General features: G+C 47.2%; 2 protein-coding genes across 3 annotated transcripts in view; both read right to left on the bottom strand.

Moving 5' to 3' along the window:
• LOC310670196 (zinc finger protein RFP-like) overlaps positions 1 to 14,935 on the bottom strand; it is a 127,038-nt gene that overhangs the window by 103,970 nt on the left and 8,133 nt on the right. The gene's annotated exons all lie outside the window — the stretch shown is intronic.
• Positions 4,034 to 6,109, bottom strand: LOC310672828 (uncharacterized protein; the record flags this gene model as incomplete). Its single annotated transcript, XM_083430484.1, has 2 exons — positions 4,034 to 5,544; positions 5,806 to 6,109. The coding sequence occupies 2 exons, from the start codon at positions 6,107 to 6,109 to the stop codon at positions 4,034 to 4,036; spliced, it is 1,815 nt and encodes a 604-aa protein (XP_083286610.1).

The raw sequence follows: 14,935 nt of genomic DNA, 5'->3' as shown, positions 1-14,935 counted from the left end.
AAAGCACTGGGCATTGTTGTTGTTGCACTGGGCATAATGATCCCTGATTGACTGCATTTTGACTCCCAAGGTGGAAAGGATTCCTCCTGAGAGTCCTCCTGTGACCTTCAGCTGCAGCCCTCTCAACCTCACTTTCCTGGAAGTTGGCTTCTTTTTTGGCGATCACTCGTAGCCGGGTAAGATTGTCTTCCATGAACACGGGCCGTAGCAGTGAGTCCATGGAAGGAAGCCCCCGTAGAGTGAATTGGGACTTAAGAGAGACACGGTTAGCAGGTTTGCAGCCGTTGTCATTTTGCACTTCAGAGAAGCTTCACCGACCCTCCCTCTGTCCTAGACTGGAGGAAGGGGGACAAGATGGAGGGCAGACCGAACCTCCTGCGTCCTTCTGAGGGTTGAGAGGAAATCGGAGAGGCTGCAACATGGCACCCAGCTGGTCACTGCGAGAACAGCATGGGGGACTAGATGGGCCACTGGCCTGATCCAGCCCAGCTCTTCTTAGGTCATTCTGGCTTATTTAAACATTTTCTGCCACATCCTTCCTTTAAAGAGCTTTTGATTGCCTACATGGGACATCATCACGACAGACCTGGGAGGTAGGCTAAGTTGAGAAAGGCTGGCTGCCTAAGATTCTTTTCGTTGCAGAATGCGATGGTGATTTTTGGTGTTTTCCAACAGCCCACGAATGTTCTATAATAATAGTAATAATAATAATAATATATTATTTATACCCTGCCCATCTGGCTGAGTTTCCCCAGCCACTCTGGGCGGCTTCCAATCAAGTGTTAAAAACAATACAGCATTAAATATTAAAAACATCCCTAAACAGGGCTGCCTTCAGATGTCTTTTAAAGAGAAGATAGCTGCTTATTTCCTTCACATCTGAAGGGAGGGCGTTCCACAGGGTGGGCGCCACTACCAAGAAGGCCCTCTGCCTGGTTCCCTGTAACCTCACTTATCGCAACGAGGGAACCACCAGAAGGCCCTTGGTGCTGGACCTCATTGTCCGGGCTGAATGATGGGGGTGGAGACACTCCTTCAGGTATACTGGGCCAAGGCCGTTTAGGGCTTTAAAGGTCAGCACCAATACTGGGAGCCAATGCAGATCTCTCAGGACCGGTGTTATGTGGTCTCGGCGGCCGCTCCCAGTCACCAGTCTAGCTGCCACATTCTGGATTAGTTGCAGTTTCCGGGTCACCTTCAAAGGTAGCCCCATGTAGAGTGATTTGCAGCAGTCCAAGCGGGAGATAACTACAGCATGCACCATTTTGGCAAGACAGTCCACAGGCAGGTAGGGTCTCAGCCTACAGAAGGAGCTTTTTCTTGCTAGGCTTTGGAGGGGAAAGGCTCTTTTGCAGGAGGGGAGGCGACTGAGCGTTGCTTCCAGACGGGAAAACTCTGGACTAAGGGAAGAAGACCTGCAGACTAAGGGAGATCTGCGGCTGCCAGGAGCTTCCTAGGTCCCTCCTGGAGACTTGAGCTCCAGACACGGATCTTTCCGGGAGCTGCTTGTGCATCTGAGCTCTTTCCTGCATGCAAAGGACGAGGCTTGGGAGATCTTCACGGAGAAGCTGCTGCGCCTGACTCCTGTAACATGTGAATGCGGGGAAATGCGGGTCAGACTTTGATCTTTGGGATCACTAGAGGAGGGTCGCCTCTTCCCTTTCCTTTGCAAGGGGCATTGGCATGAAAGAGGTGTAGGAGAGGAGGCAGAAATGAAAGAACATTTCATTTTTGTGAGCAGGCAGCGGTGGGACGTCGGCAGTCCCTTTTCCCTGGGCTGCTAGTAGTCTTACTCAGTTTTTTCTTCCCTTCCTTTTTGTTTTGTTTTTCATACTTATCTTGCATAAAGTGAGATTGCATCAGGCTGAATTGATTGACAGTGTTTTTCTGACTTGGAGCGCTTTGTATGCACTGCTTTGATTTTCAATAAATGAAATCTTTTAAATGGGGGAGGAAGTAGGATTTTTCACATACTTCATGACTAAAGATAAGATGTTTCAGAGGTGAAGAGTGACGAAAATATTTTGCTCATGGCTTAAAACACATTTTTTTTTAATTCTCTATCTCAATGTACTCTTTGGAAGAAAGCTTTTATTAATTTAAGCAAAGCAAGAGAAGCCAAATAAGCAGTCTAAATTTTTCTTTAAAAAAAAAATCTTTATTGAAAGTTCAAAAAGTACTTAATTATACTTGAACTAAACGTGGTGAGACGTAAAAAAAAGAGAGAAAAAGAAACAGAAACTATGTAGAGGGGGAAATGAATGGGGGAGGGGGGAAACCCCAAACTGTATGTTTTACAAGGTTGTTATTGTAACCTAAACCTACTAACAGTGCTTGTATAAATGGATAAAAAATTTCATTGAACTTGTCCATGGCAAGTCTGCATTTATATGCAAGTCGTTTATATGTTGTGAGTCTCCAATCCAATCGTACAAAGGAGCCACATTTTTATTTTTCCAATTCATCAGTATCAATCCTTTTGCTGCAGTCAGGGCACGGAGAGTGCACTCATATACAGTGGTACCTCTGGTTAATAACTTAATTTGTTCTGGAGGTCCGTTCTTAACCTGAAACTGTTCTTAACCTGAGGTAATACTTTAGCTAATGGGGCCTCCCGCTTCCGCCGCGCAATTTCTGTTCTCATCCTGAAGCAAAGTTCTTAACCAGAGGTACTATATCTGGGTTAGCGGAGACAGTAACCTGAAGCACCTGTAACCCCTGGTACCACTGTAGTCCTTTTGTAAGGTTCCATGTGCTGGGTATATAATTCAAGAGGATATTTTGTTCAGTAAATGTAGGGTTGTTCCATACAGTTCTGTTCATAGTTTCAGTTACAGGACAATGAAAAAACATGTGTTTTAGAGAAGCATTTTCCCTAGTGCATCTCCAACAATTAGATACCTGAGATAGCTCAATTTAAAACAAAGGTAATGGGGTCCAGTATATTCTAAATATTATCCTAACAGTCTAACATCTATGTTCCATACTCACTAATGAGTGACAATTATGATACAAGATCAAAAGGATATTATGGAGATAGCTGCAAAAGTGAAGTTCATGGTTCATCTCATTTGGTGCAGACGCCGGGAGCAGGAAATCCTTCCCTTCCCTCAATAGGGCCAACACTGATGTTCTCCGGCAGAACTCGAACCAGGGACTCAGAGAGCTGCTGCCGCTGAGCCCTTATATAGAGGCTTTTAAACATGATCCAATAGCAGGAGGGCTCTTTAAGTTATGTTGCCATTCTCCCTCATCTCTGCGGTGGGCACAGAGCAAAGTTACTCTCTCTTTTCCTAGCGGTGAGCCAAAGTCTATATTTGATTGCCAGTTCCATGGCTTGGTCAAGATAGGCCTGTCCGCTAGGTGACGCCTTATCAGGCCAGCTGTCTAGACCTCTGGTTGATGCCATGTTCTCATTATATAGATAAATTCATGGGGAAGCCCTCGTTATATGTACAGATAGAGTTAAAAGGATCTAAAGCTAAAATTACATCGAGATCAGGAGACACCACCTTCTAAAAATATCCGGCATTACACATACTCAGAGCGTTGGTGTGGTTTCTCTCCTGTGTGGACTCCCTGAGGCAGCACCAGCCTAGCCCTTCCAAACCAAATATTTCCCGCACTCGAAACATTAATGGGTTTCCCTTTTTAGTGGATTCTCTGGTGCCTTTGAAGGTCCAAATGAGCAGCAAATCATTTCCCACACTCCAGGCACTTGCATTGTATTTCCTTCATGGAGTCTCCAATGTTGATAAAAGATTCATTTCTTTAAAAAGCATTCCCCCCACACTCCCAACGTTTATTTGCTTTCTATTCCATATGGAGTCTCTGGTGTTTTCTAAGGTCCCCACTCTGTGAAAACCATTTCCCACACTCTACAGATTGGTAAGGCCTCTCTCCTGTGTGGATCCTTTGATGAATATTAAGCTCTGATTTTCTACCGAAGTATTTCCCATACTCCAAGCATTTGTAGGGTTTCCCTCCTGTGTGTATTCTCTGGTGCTCCTTACGGGATTTTGTTTCTCTACATTTATAGGATTGTGTGAATTCCCTGGTGTTTCGAAATACTCCCTTTCTGACGAAAACATTCCCCACACTCCAAGCATTTATAGGGTTTCCCTCCTGTGTGGGTTCTCTGATGAGACACAAGGTTGTGTCTCCTTGAAAAACATTTCCCACACTCCAAACATTTGTGGGGTTTCTCTCCTGTGTGGATCTTCTGGTGCCCCCTAAGGCTTTGTGCTAAAGTAAATGACATTCCACAGTCTAAACATTTATATGGCTTTTCTCCTGTGTGGACTCTTTTATGAGCAATAAGATGTGATGAAGTGGAAAAACATTTCCCACACTCTCCACATTCATATGGTCTCACTCCTGTGTGGATTCTCTGGTGTACATGAAGCTGTGATTTGCGGGCAAAACATTTTTCACACTCCATGCATTTGTAGGGTTTCTCCCCAGTGTGGATTTTTTCGTGCGCCTTGAGGTGTTGTTTCTGGGAAAAGCATTTTCCACACTCCATGCATTTGTAGGGTTTCTCTCCCGTATGGATTCTCTGGTGGATTGCAAGGTGTGATGGTACAAGAAAACATTTCCCACACTCCGGACATTTATGAGGCCTCTCCCCGGTGTGCACAGTCTGATGGCTCAGAAGTTCAGCTTTCTCATGAAAACATTTCCCACACTCTCTACATTCATAGGGTTTCTCTCCTGTGTGGATTCTCTGGTGTCGCCTGAGACTTCCTTTTGTGGGGAAACATTTTCCACACTCCAGACACTTATGGGGCCTTTCTCCTATGTGGGTTTTCTGATGTCTTACAAGGCCGGAACGGCAAGTAAACTTTCTTCCGCATTCAAAGCATTTATACCGTTTCTCCCCTGTGTGAACCAACCGATGGCTCCAAAGCTGTGCGTTTTGATGAAAACATTTCCCACACTCCCAGCATTCATAGGGCTTCTCTCCTGTGTGGAGCCTCTGATGGGCCACAAGGACTGACTTGTGAGCAAATGATTTCCCACACTCTGGGCATTTGTAGGGTTTTTGTCCAGTGTGGGTTCGCTGATGGCTAACAAGTTTTGACCTAACAGAAAAGCATAACCCACACTCTCTACATTCATAGGGCTTCTCTCCTGTGTGGATTTTATGGGGTCCATGAAGCTGTGATCTCTTGGGGAACCCGATCCTACTCTCGCCATATTTGCGGGGTTTCTCTCCTGTGTGGCCTCTTTCATGTTTCACAAAATCTGAGAGTCGGGAAAAACCTTCCCCACACTCCAAGCAGCGATATAACTTATCTCCTCCTGCATGGACGTTCCGGTGGATCAGAACGATGGGCTGATGAGCAAGAATCTTCCTGAACTCTGAAGACATAGGGGTTTCCGAATGGCTCACAAGCTCTGAACTCTGACCAAAACATTCCCCGCTCTCAGAGCTTTCCTGGGTCTTCTCCCCTGTGTGGATTCTCTGGTGTCCGGCAAGAGCCAATCCAAAGGCAAAGCATTGGCCACTCTTTGGACCGAAGTGTTTCCTCCTTGAGCTTCCTGCTGAGAGAGTGAAGAAAGTGGAATCAGGGTTTGAAGATGGCAGAGAAGTAGCTTCAGAATCCAACCTGAGATGGCTGGATCAGATGATACGCGAGAGATGGAGGTTGTTCCACTTATCCCCCCAACACCCACCGCATAATGTATAACCAGTGGAAGAGCTTTTTTTAAATGAAGTAACAGAGAACATTTTTCTTGCCATTTCTTCGCAAAGAAGGAGAAACTCTCAACGGACTCTGCATCCCGCCCAAACTGCCTCACCTGAGCTGGTGTCCAAAATGGCAGCCAGGGGGCTGGGTGTTGGTGGGGGGCAAGGTGGTCCTTCGCTCTGTGCCAGGTGGACGGCTGAAGATGTCTGCAGGGTGGGGGGTGGGGACTGCACTGCCAGGGACCCCAGGGAAGGAACATGGTTGGGGCTTCCCGACTGTGGCTGTGATGCTGATGGGAGTCCCTCAAACATAAAACCTTCCTGATACAGGGCTGCATTCAAACGTCTTCTAAAGGTGATATAGTTGTTTATTTCCTTGACGTCTGGTGCGAGGGCGTTCCAAAGAGAGGGAGCCATTACCAGCCTTTGGCTGGTTCCCTGTAACTTCGCTTCTTGCTGTGAGGGAACCGGCAGAAGACCCTCGGAGGAGGTGGGCCCCAGTGTCCGGGCTGAACGATGGGGCTGGAGACGCTTCTTCAGGTATCCTGGGCCAAGGCTGTCTAGGGTTTGTTGTCGGGATTAAATGAGGGGGAGATCCATGCGCCCCACCTTGAGCTCCATGGAGGGGGCAAAGGTGGGATCAAAATGCAAGGCATTTGGAATAAAGTACATTTGCAGCTCTTGCGCAACAAACCTGCTCCCCACCCACCCCTCCACCCCAAAAGAAGAGTGAGAAGAAAATCTCCCGGAAGGACTGCTTCAGATATGAGGAAGGAGGCTCCTTACCCAGAGAGGCCACGTCCCCTTCATTCTCCAGCATGGCCTCCCTTGCTCTTCGGCCAACGTCCAGCAGGGAGGGCCCTTTTGACCCTGCAGAAATAAACAGCCCCGTAATCAAAGGTTGGCGGTCTCTGTAATGACAAAATGCCCTCAGCAAAAACTGCAGCACCTCAGGAACACCTTTGGTGGCAAGAGCAGAGTGGGAATCTCGGTCTTCCCCATAGATCCTTCCAACTTCTTTCTTTCTTTCTATCTATCTATCAAAAAAGTGCATAAATCGTCTCCGTTCTCAAATCATAAAAGTCCTTTCTTCAGTTCTTTTATATTCAATGTGAGAATTTAATGTTCTGTACCAGAGCTTTCCAAACTGTGTGCTGCGGCACATTAGTGTGTCGGCTGCAGTGTGTAGGTGTGTCGTTTAAACACTCCTCATGTTACTCCCGGGACTGGAAAAGGGTTAGTTTAACCTCTGGTTTGCTAGGGAAACTGAATTACTGCGTTGCAAAATGATGCAAAACTGAATTACTGCATTGCAAAATGATGCATGTCTAAAAAGTGTGTCACCAACATGAAAAGTTTGGAAAGCTCTGCTGCATGCAGTATAAAAATATGCACAATCTACCACCAAGCTTTCAAAGAGGAATGAATAAATGAGTTTTCTTCTGCTTTTGATAATCTCCCCTTCCTCCTCTTTCACCCCGATGCAACGTGCAAACTTATCCGTGCAATGGGGAAAGCCAAAATAGCTCATCTTTCCCGCCGCCCTTTTCTGCCCCGCCCCCTCACCGGCATTCACGTGTTGCATGGTTCAGACGGTGTCCTCTCACCCGTGGAGAGCTGCTTCCGAAGGGCCCCTCTGCCAGCAAAGCCTCCTTCCTGCTCCCACCTTCAGCCTCCCCTGCAAAACCTCTTTGCACCCCAGAGGTCGCGATGGCCGGACGCCTCCTGCGAAAGCCCCACACAAATGGGGGCTGGCCAGAGGAAACAGGCACCTCTTGAGACGTCCCGCCCCTTCGCTTCTTCCCTTTTCCCAGACGCAAAGGATTCTGGGATTTGTAGTCTGTTCCCCTGTGAGGGAAAAAAGTGCCTTTCGGCTCTGGGGAAGGGCGCTTATTTATTTCTATTTTCCCTTTCTATTTACTCACCTACTGGCACACCTCTCTGTACCGCCTAACATGTCGCAGCGGGGCCAGGCAAAAAGAATGAGAAGATGAAACCAACTGGCACGTCAACGTGGTTGGATTCTAGACTTGGAAGGGACCCCGAGGGTCATCCAGTCCAACCCCCGGCAACGCAGCGCTCTTTTACCTCACGTGGGACTCGAACCCGTGACCCTAAGATTAAGAGTCCCCATCTAAACCAAAAGTACTGATCAGGGAGCGACCTGTGGCTGCTGGCGGCCTCTCCAGCTGCCCCACCTCACAGGGTTGTTGTTGAAGCGGAGAGCACCAGAGGCCGCCATGAGCCCCTTGGAGAAAAGGCGGGAGAGGAGAGATGCAGCTGGGCTGGTGCAGGGGGTCCTGCCTTCCGGCTAAGGCTCACCCAAGACAGTTCTGGGAGCGGGGAGAGAAAGAAGAGCATTTGGGCCTCTGCAATCCCCTCTCAGTTGGCAAGAGAGCAGGAGGCGAAAGAGGGAGATGCTGGGCAGCCTCGCTCACTTCCAGTGTGAAACTGCCTTAAGGCCCATCAAGGTTGTCAGGAGGAGAATTTGGCCCTTTTCAAAACCAAGAACTTATTATTTTATTTGTTTCCTGAAAGTTGTCCTCCACTGGACCATTCAAGAAACAAACCTCAAAGCAGAATGTTAAAAATATCAGTAAAAGGAATACCATCAGCAAAATGGAAAATGTACATTAATGATGCTTTGAAATTCAAACTTCAACGTACTTAGTATGTTAGTAGTCTTACTCTTTAGTTTTTTCTTCCCTTCCTTTAATTTATTGTTTTCTTTTTCTTACTTATCTTGCATAAAGTGAGATTGCATTAGGCTGAATTCACTGAGTGTGTTTTTCTGACTTGGAGTTTTTTGTATGCCATACAGTGGTACCTCAGGTTAAGTTCTTAATTCGTTCCGGAGTCCGTTCTTAACCTGAAACTGTTCTTAAGCTGAAGCACCACTTTAGCTAATGGGGCCTCCTGCTGCTGCCGTGCCGCCAGAGCCCGATTTCTGTTCTCATCCTGAAGCAAAGTTCTTAACCTGAAGCACTATTTCTGGGTTAGCAGAGGCAGTAACCTGAAGCGTATGTAACCTGAAGCGTATGTAACCTGAGGTACCACTGTACTCTGTACTTTGATTTTCAATAAATGAAATTTTTTTAAGGGGGGAGGAAGTAGGATTTTTCACATTCCAAAGATTTCTGGGAGGCTTTTTTGTCCTGCATGTTTCAGAGATGAGGAGAAGGGACTATTTTGTTCATGGCTTAAAATGTTTTTGAATTCTCCACCTCAATGTACTCTTTGGTGTCGAAGAAGGAACAGGAAGAAGCTCTTATTAATTTAAGCAAACAGAAGGCAAATAATCAGTCTAACTTTTTAAAAAAAAAAAATTAACTGAAAGTTGAAAAAGTACAAAATTATATGTGAACTAAAAATGGTGAGATGTAAATAAGAGAAAAAGAGAAACAGAAACCGTGTAAGAGGGGGAAATAAGGGGGGGGGGAGATGGAAACCCCAAACTGTATATTTTACAAGGTTGTTATTGTACTTCACCAGACCTTAACCTTTTCAGTAGTTGTAAAAATGGATCCAAAATGTCATTGAACTTGTCCATGGCAAGTCTGCATTTATATGCATGTCGTTTATATGTTGCGAGTTTGCAGAAGTCTCCAATCCGTTCGTAGAAGGGAGCCGCATTTTTATTTTTCCAATTCATCAGTATCAGTCCTTTTGCTGTGGTCAGGGCACGGAGAGTCCACTCGTATAGTCCTTTTGTAAGGTTGCATGTGCTGAGTATATAATTCAAGAGGATATTTTGCTCAGTAAATGTAAGGTTCTTCCATACAGTTCTGTTGATAGTTTAAGTTATAGGACAATGAAAAAACTTATGTTTTAGAGAAGCATTTTCCCTAGTGAACCTCCAACAGTTAGATACCTGAGATAGCTCAGTTTAAAACAAAGGTAATGGGGTCCAGTATATTCTACATATTATTCTAGCAGGCTAACATCTATGTTCCATGTTCACTAAGGAGCGACACTTAAGATACAAGATCAGAAGGATATTATGGAGATAACTGCAAAAGCGAATTTCAAGGTTCATCTCATTTGGTGCAAAGACCCCGGGAGCAGGAAATCCTTCCCTTCCCTCAATAGGGCCAACACTGATGTTCTCCGGCAGAACTCGAACCAGGGACTCAGAGAGCTGCTGCCGCTGAGCCCTTATATAGAGGCTTTTAAACATGATCCAATAGCAGGAGGGCTCTTTGAGTTCTGTTGCCGTTCTCCCTCATCTCTGCGGTGGGCACAGAGCAAAGTTACTCTCTCTTTTCCTAGCGGTGAGCCAAAGTCTATATTTGATTGCCAGTTCCATGGCTTGGTCAAGATAGGCCTGTCCGCTAGTTGACGCCTTATCAGGCCAGCTGTCTAGACCTCTGGTTGATGCCAAGTCCTCATCATATAGATAAATTCATGGGAAAGCCCTCGTTATATGTACAGATAGAGTTAAAAGGATCTAAAGCTAAAATTACATCGAGATGAGGAGACACCACCTTCTAAAAATATCCGGCATTACACATACTCAGAGCGTTGGTGTGGTTTCTCTCCTGTGTGGACTCCCTGAGGCAGCACCAGCCTAGCCCTTCCAGACCAAATATTTCCCGCACTCGAAACATTAATGGGTTTCCCTTTTTAGTGGATTCTCTGGTGCCTTTGAAGGTCCAAATGAGCAGCAAATCATTTCCCACACTCCAGACACTTGCACTGTATTTCCTTCGTGGAGTCTCCAGTGTTGATAAAAGATTCATTTCTTTACAAAGCATTCCCCGCACTCCCAACATTTATATGCTTTCTATTCCATATGGAGTCTCTGGTGTTTTCTAAGGTTCCCACTCTGTGAAAACCATTTCCCACACTCTACACAATGGTAAGGCCTCTCTCCTGTGTGGACTTTCTGGTGTCTGCGAACGTGTGATGACACAGAAAAACATTTCCCACACTCCATGCATTTGTAGGGTTTCCCTCCTGTGTGGGTTCTCTGATGTTTCACAAGGTTGTCTGTCCTTGAAAAACATTTCCCACACTCCAAGCACTTGTAAGGTTCCTCTCCTGTGTGTATCCTTTGATGCATGTTAAGCTCTGATTTTCTTGCAAAGTATTCCCCACACTCCAAGCATTTATAGGGTTTCTCTCCTGTGTGGGTTCTCTGATGGATCACAAGGGTGTCTCTCCTTGAAAAACATTTCCCACACTCCAAACATTTGTGGGGTTTCTCTCCTGTGTGGATCCTCTGGTGCCACCTAAGGCTTTGTGCTAAAGTAAATGACATTCCACAGTCTAAACATTTATATGGCTTTTCTCCTGTGTGGACTCTCTTATGAGAAATAAGATGTGATGAAGTGGAAAAACATTTCCCACACTCTCCACATTCATATGGTCTCACTCCTGTGTGGATTCTCTGGTGTACATGAAGGTGTGATTTGTGGGCAAAACACTTTCCACACTCCATGCATTTGTAGGGTTTCTCCCCAGTGTGGATTTTTTCGTGCCGCTTGAGGTGTTGTTTCTGGGAAAAGCATTTTCCACACTCCATGCATTTGTAGGGTTTCTCTCCCGTATGGATTCTCTGGTGGATTGCAAGGTGTGATGGTACAAGAAAACTTTTCCCACACTCCGCACATTTATGAGGCCTCTCCCCGGTGTGCACAGTCTGATGGCTCAGAAGTTCATCTTTCTCATGAAAACATTTCCCACACTCTCTACATTCATAGGGCTTCTCTCCTGTGTGGATTCTCTGGTGTCGCCTGAGACTTCCTTTTGTGGGGAAACATTTGCCACACTCCAGACACTTATGGGGCCTTTCTCCTGTGTGGGTTTTCTGATGGATTACAAGGCCGGAACGGCAAGTAAACTTTCTTCCGCATTCAAAGCATTTATACCGTTTCTCCCCTGTGTGAACCAACCGATGCCTCCAAAGATGTGCATTTTGAGGAAAACATTTCCCACACTCCCAGCATTCATAGGGCTTCTCTCCTGTGTGGAGCCTCTGATGGACCACAAGGACTGACTTGTGAGCAAATGATTTCCCACACTCTGGGCATTTGTAGGGCTTCTCTCCTGTGTGGATTTTATGGGGTCCATGAAGCTGTGATCTCTTGGGAAACCCGATCCTACTCTCGCCATATTTGCGGAGTTTCTCTCCTGTGTGGCCTCTTTCATGTTTCACAAAATCTGAGAGTCGGGGAAAACCTTCCCCACACTCCAAGCAGCGATATGACTTATCTCCTCCTGCATGGACGTTCCGGTGGATCAGAACGATGGGCTGATGAGCAAGAATCTTCCTGAACTACAAAGACACAGGGGTTTCCAAAGGGCTCACAAGCTCTGAACTCTGACCAAAACATTCCCCGCTCTCAGAGCTTTCCTGGATCTTCTCCCCTGTGTGGATTCTCTGGTGTCTGGCAAGAGCCAATCTGAAGGCAAAGCATTGGCCACTCTTTGGACCAAAGTGTTTTCTCCTCCAGTTTCCTGCTGAGAGAGTGAAGAAAGTGGAATCAGGGTTTGAAGATGGCAGAGAAGTAGCTTCAGAATCCAGACTCAAATCATTGGATCAGATGATGCGTGAGAGACGGAGGTTGTACCACTTCTCCCCCTCCCCCCGCCCACAAAACCCACTGCATAAGGTATAACCAGTGAAAGAGCCTTTTAAAATTAAGTAACAGAGAACATTTTTCTTGCCCATTCTCAGCAAGGGAGGGGAAACTCTCAACGGACTTGGCATCCCACCCAGACTGCCTCACCTGAGCTGGTGTCCAAAATGGCAGCCAGGGGGCTGGGTGTTGGTGGGGGGCAAGGTGGTCCTTCGCTCTGTGCCAGAAGGTGGATGGCTGAAGATGTCTGCAGGGTGGGGGGTGGGGACTGCACTGCCAGCGACCCCAGGGAAGGAACATGGTTGGGGCTTCCCAACTGTGGCTGTGATGCTAATGGGAGTCCCTCAAACATAAAACCTTCCTGATACAGGGCTGCATTCAAACGTCTTCTAAAGGTGATATAGTTGTTTCTTTCCTTGACATCTGGTGGGAGGGCGTTCCAAAGAGAGGGAGCCATTACCAAGAAGGCTGCCTTTGGCTGGTTCCCTGTAACTTCGCTTCTTGCTGTGAGGGAACCGGCAGAAGACCCTCGGAGGAGGTGGGCCCCAGTGTCCGGGCTGAACGATGGGGCTGGAGACGCTTCTTCAGGTATCCTGGGCCAAGGCTGTCTAGGGTTTGTTGTGGGGATTAAATGGGGGGGGGAGAGACCCGTGTGCCCCACATTGCGCTCCTTGGAGGGGGGAAAGTTGGGATCAAAATGCAAGGCATTTGGAATAAAGTACATTTGCAGCTCTTGCGCAACAAACCTGCTCCCCACCTACCCCTCCACCCCAAAAGAAGAGTGAGAAGAAAATCTCCCGGAAGGACTGCTTCAGATTCGAGGAAGGAGGCTCCTTACCCAGAGAGGCCACGTCCCCCTCATTCTCCAGCATGGCCTCCCTTGCTCTTCGGCCAACGTCCAGCAGGGAGGGCCCTTTTGACCCTGCAGAAATAAACAGCCCCGTAATCAAAGGTTGGCGGTCTCTGTAATGACAAAATGCCCTCAGCAAAAACTGCAGCACCTCAGGAACACCTTTGGTGGCAAGAGCAGAGTGGGAATCTCGGTCTTCCCCATAGATCCTTCCAACTTCTTTCTTTCTTTCTATCTATCAAAAAAGTGCATAAATCGTCTCCGTTCTCAAATCATAAAAGTCCTTTCTTCAGTTCTTTTATATTCAATGTGAGAATTTAATGTTCTGTACCAGAGCTTTCCAAACTGTGTGCTGCGGCACATTAGTGTGTCGGCTGCAGTGTGTAGGTGTGTCGTTTAAACACTCCTCATGTTACTCCCGGGGCTGGAAAAGGGTTAGTTTAACCTCTGGTTTGCTAGGGAAACTGAATTACTGCGTTGCAAAATGATGCAAAACTGAATTACTGCATTGCAAAATGATGCATGTCTAAAAAGTGTGTCACCAACATGAAAAGTTTGGAAAGCTCTGCTGCATGCAGTATAAAAATATGCACAATCTACCACCAAGCTTTCAAAGAGGAATGAATAAATGAGTTTTCTTCTGCTTTTGATAATCTCCCCTTCCTCCTCTTTCACCCCGATGCAACGTGCAAACTTATCCGTGCAATGGGGAAAGCCAAAATAGCTCATCTTTCCCGCCGCCCTTTTCTGCCCCGCCCCCTCACCGGCATTCACGTGTTGCATGGTTCAGACGGTGTCCTCTCACCCGTGGAGAGCTGCTTCCGAAGGGCCCCTCTGCCAGCAAAGCCTCCTTCCTGCTCCCACCTTCAGCCTCCCCTGCAAAACCTCTTTGCACCCCAGAGGTCGCGATGGCCGGACGCCTCCTGCGAAAGCCCCACACAAATGGGGGCTGGCCAGAGGAAACAGGCACCTCTTGAGACGTCCCGCCCCTTCGCTTCTTCCCTTTTCCCAGACGCAAAGGATTCTGGGATTTGTAGTCTGTTCCCCTGTGAGGGAAAAAAGTGCCTTTCGGCTCTGGGGAAGGGCGCTTATTTATTTCTATTTTCCCTTTCTATTTACTCACCTACTGGCACACCTCTCTGTACCGCCTAACATGTCGCAGCGGTGCCAGGCAAAAAGAATGAGAAGATGAAACCAACTTGCACGTCAACGTGGTTGGATTCTAGAGTTGGAAGGGACCCGAGGGTCATCCAGTCCAACCCCCGGCAACGCAGCGCTCTTTTACCTCACGTGGGACTCGAACCCGTGACCCTAAGATTAAGAGTCCCCATCTAAACCAAAAGTACTGGTCAGGGAGCGACCTGTGGCTGCTGGCGGCCTCTCCAGCTGCCCCACCTCACAGGGTTGTTGTGATGGTAGCTGTGGAAGCGGAGAGCACCAGAGGCCGCCATGAGCCCCTTGGAGAAAAGGCGGGAGAGGAGAGATGGAGCTGGGCTGGTGCAGGGGGGTCCTGCCTTCCGGGTAAGGCTCACCCAAGACAGTTCTGGGAGCGGGGAGAGAAATAAGAGCATTTGGGCCTCTGCAATCCCCTCTCAGTTCGCAAGAGGCGAAAGAGGGAGATGCTGGGCAGCCTCGCTCACTTCCAGTGTGAAACTGCCTTAAGGCCCATCAAGGTTGTCAGGAGGAGAATTTGGCCCTTTTCAAAACCGAGATTTTATTATTTTATTTGTTTCTTGAAAGTTGTCCTCCACTGGACCGTTCAAGAAACAAACCTCAAAGCAGAATGGTAAAAATATCAGTAAAAGGAATACT

The sequence above is a fragment of the Podarcis tiliguerta genome, assembly GCF_965153285.1.
Source record: "Podarcis tiliguerta genome assembly, chromosome: 2".
Taxonomy (NCBI): domain Eukaryota; kingdom Metazoa; phylum Chordata; class Lepidosauria; order Squamata; family Lacertidae; genus Podarcis; species Podarcis tiliguerta.
Note: the sequence above shows the minus strand (reverse complement) of the source record. Positions and strands in the feature narration are given on the sequence as shown.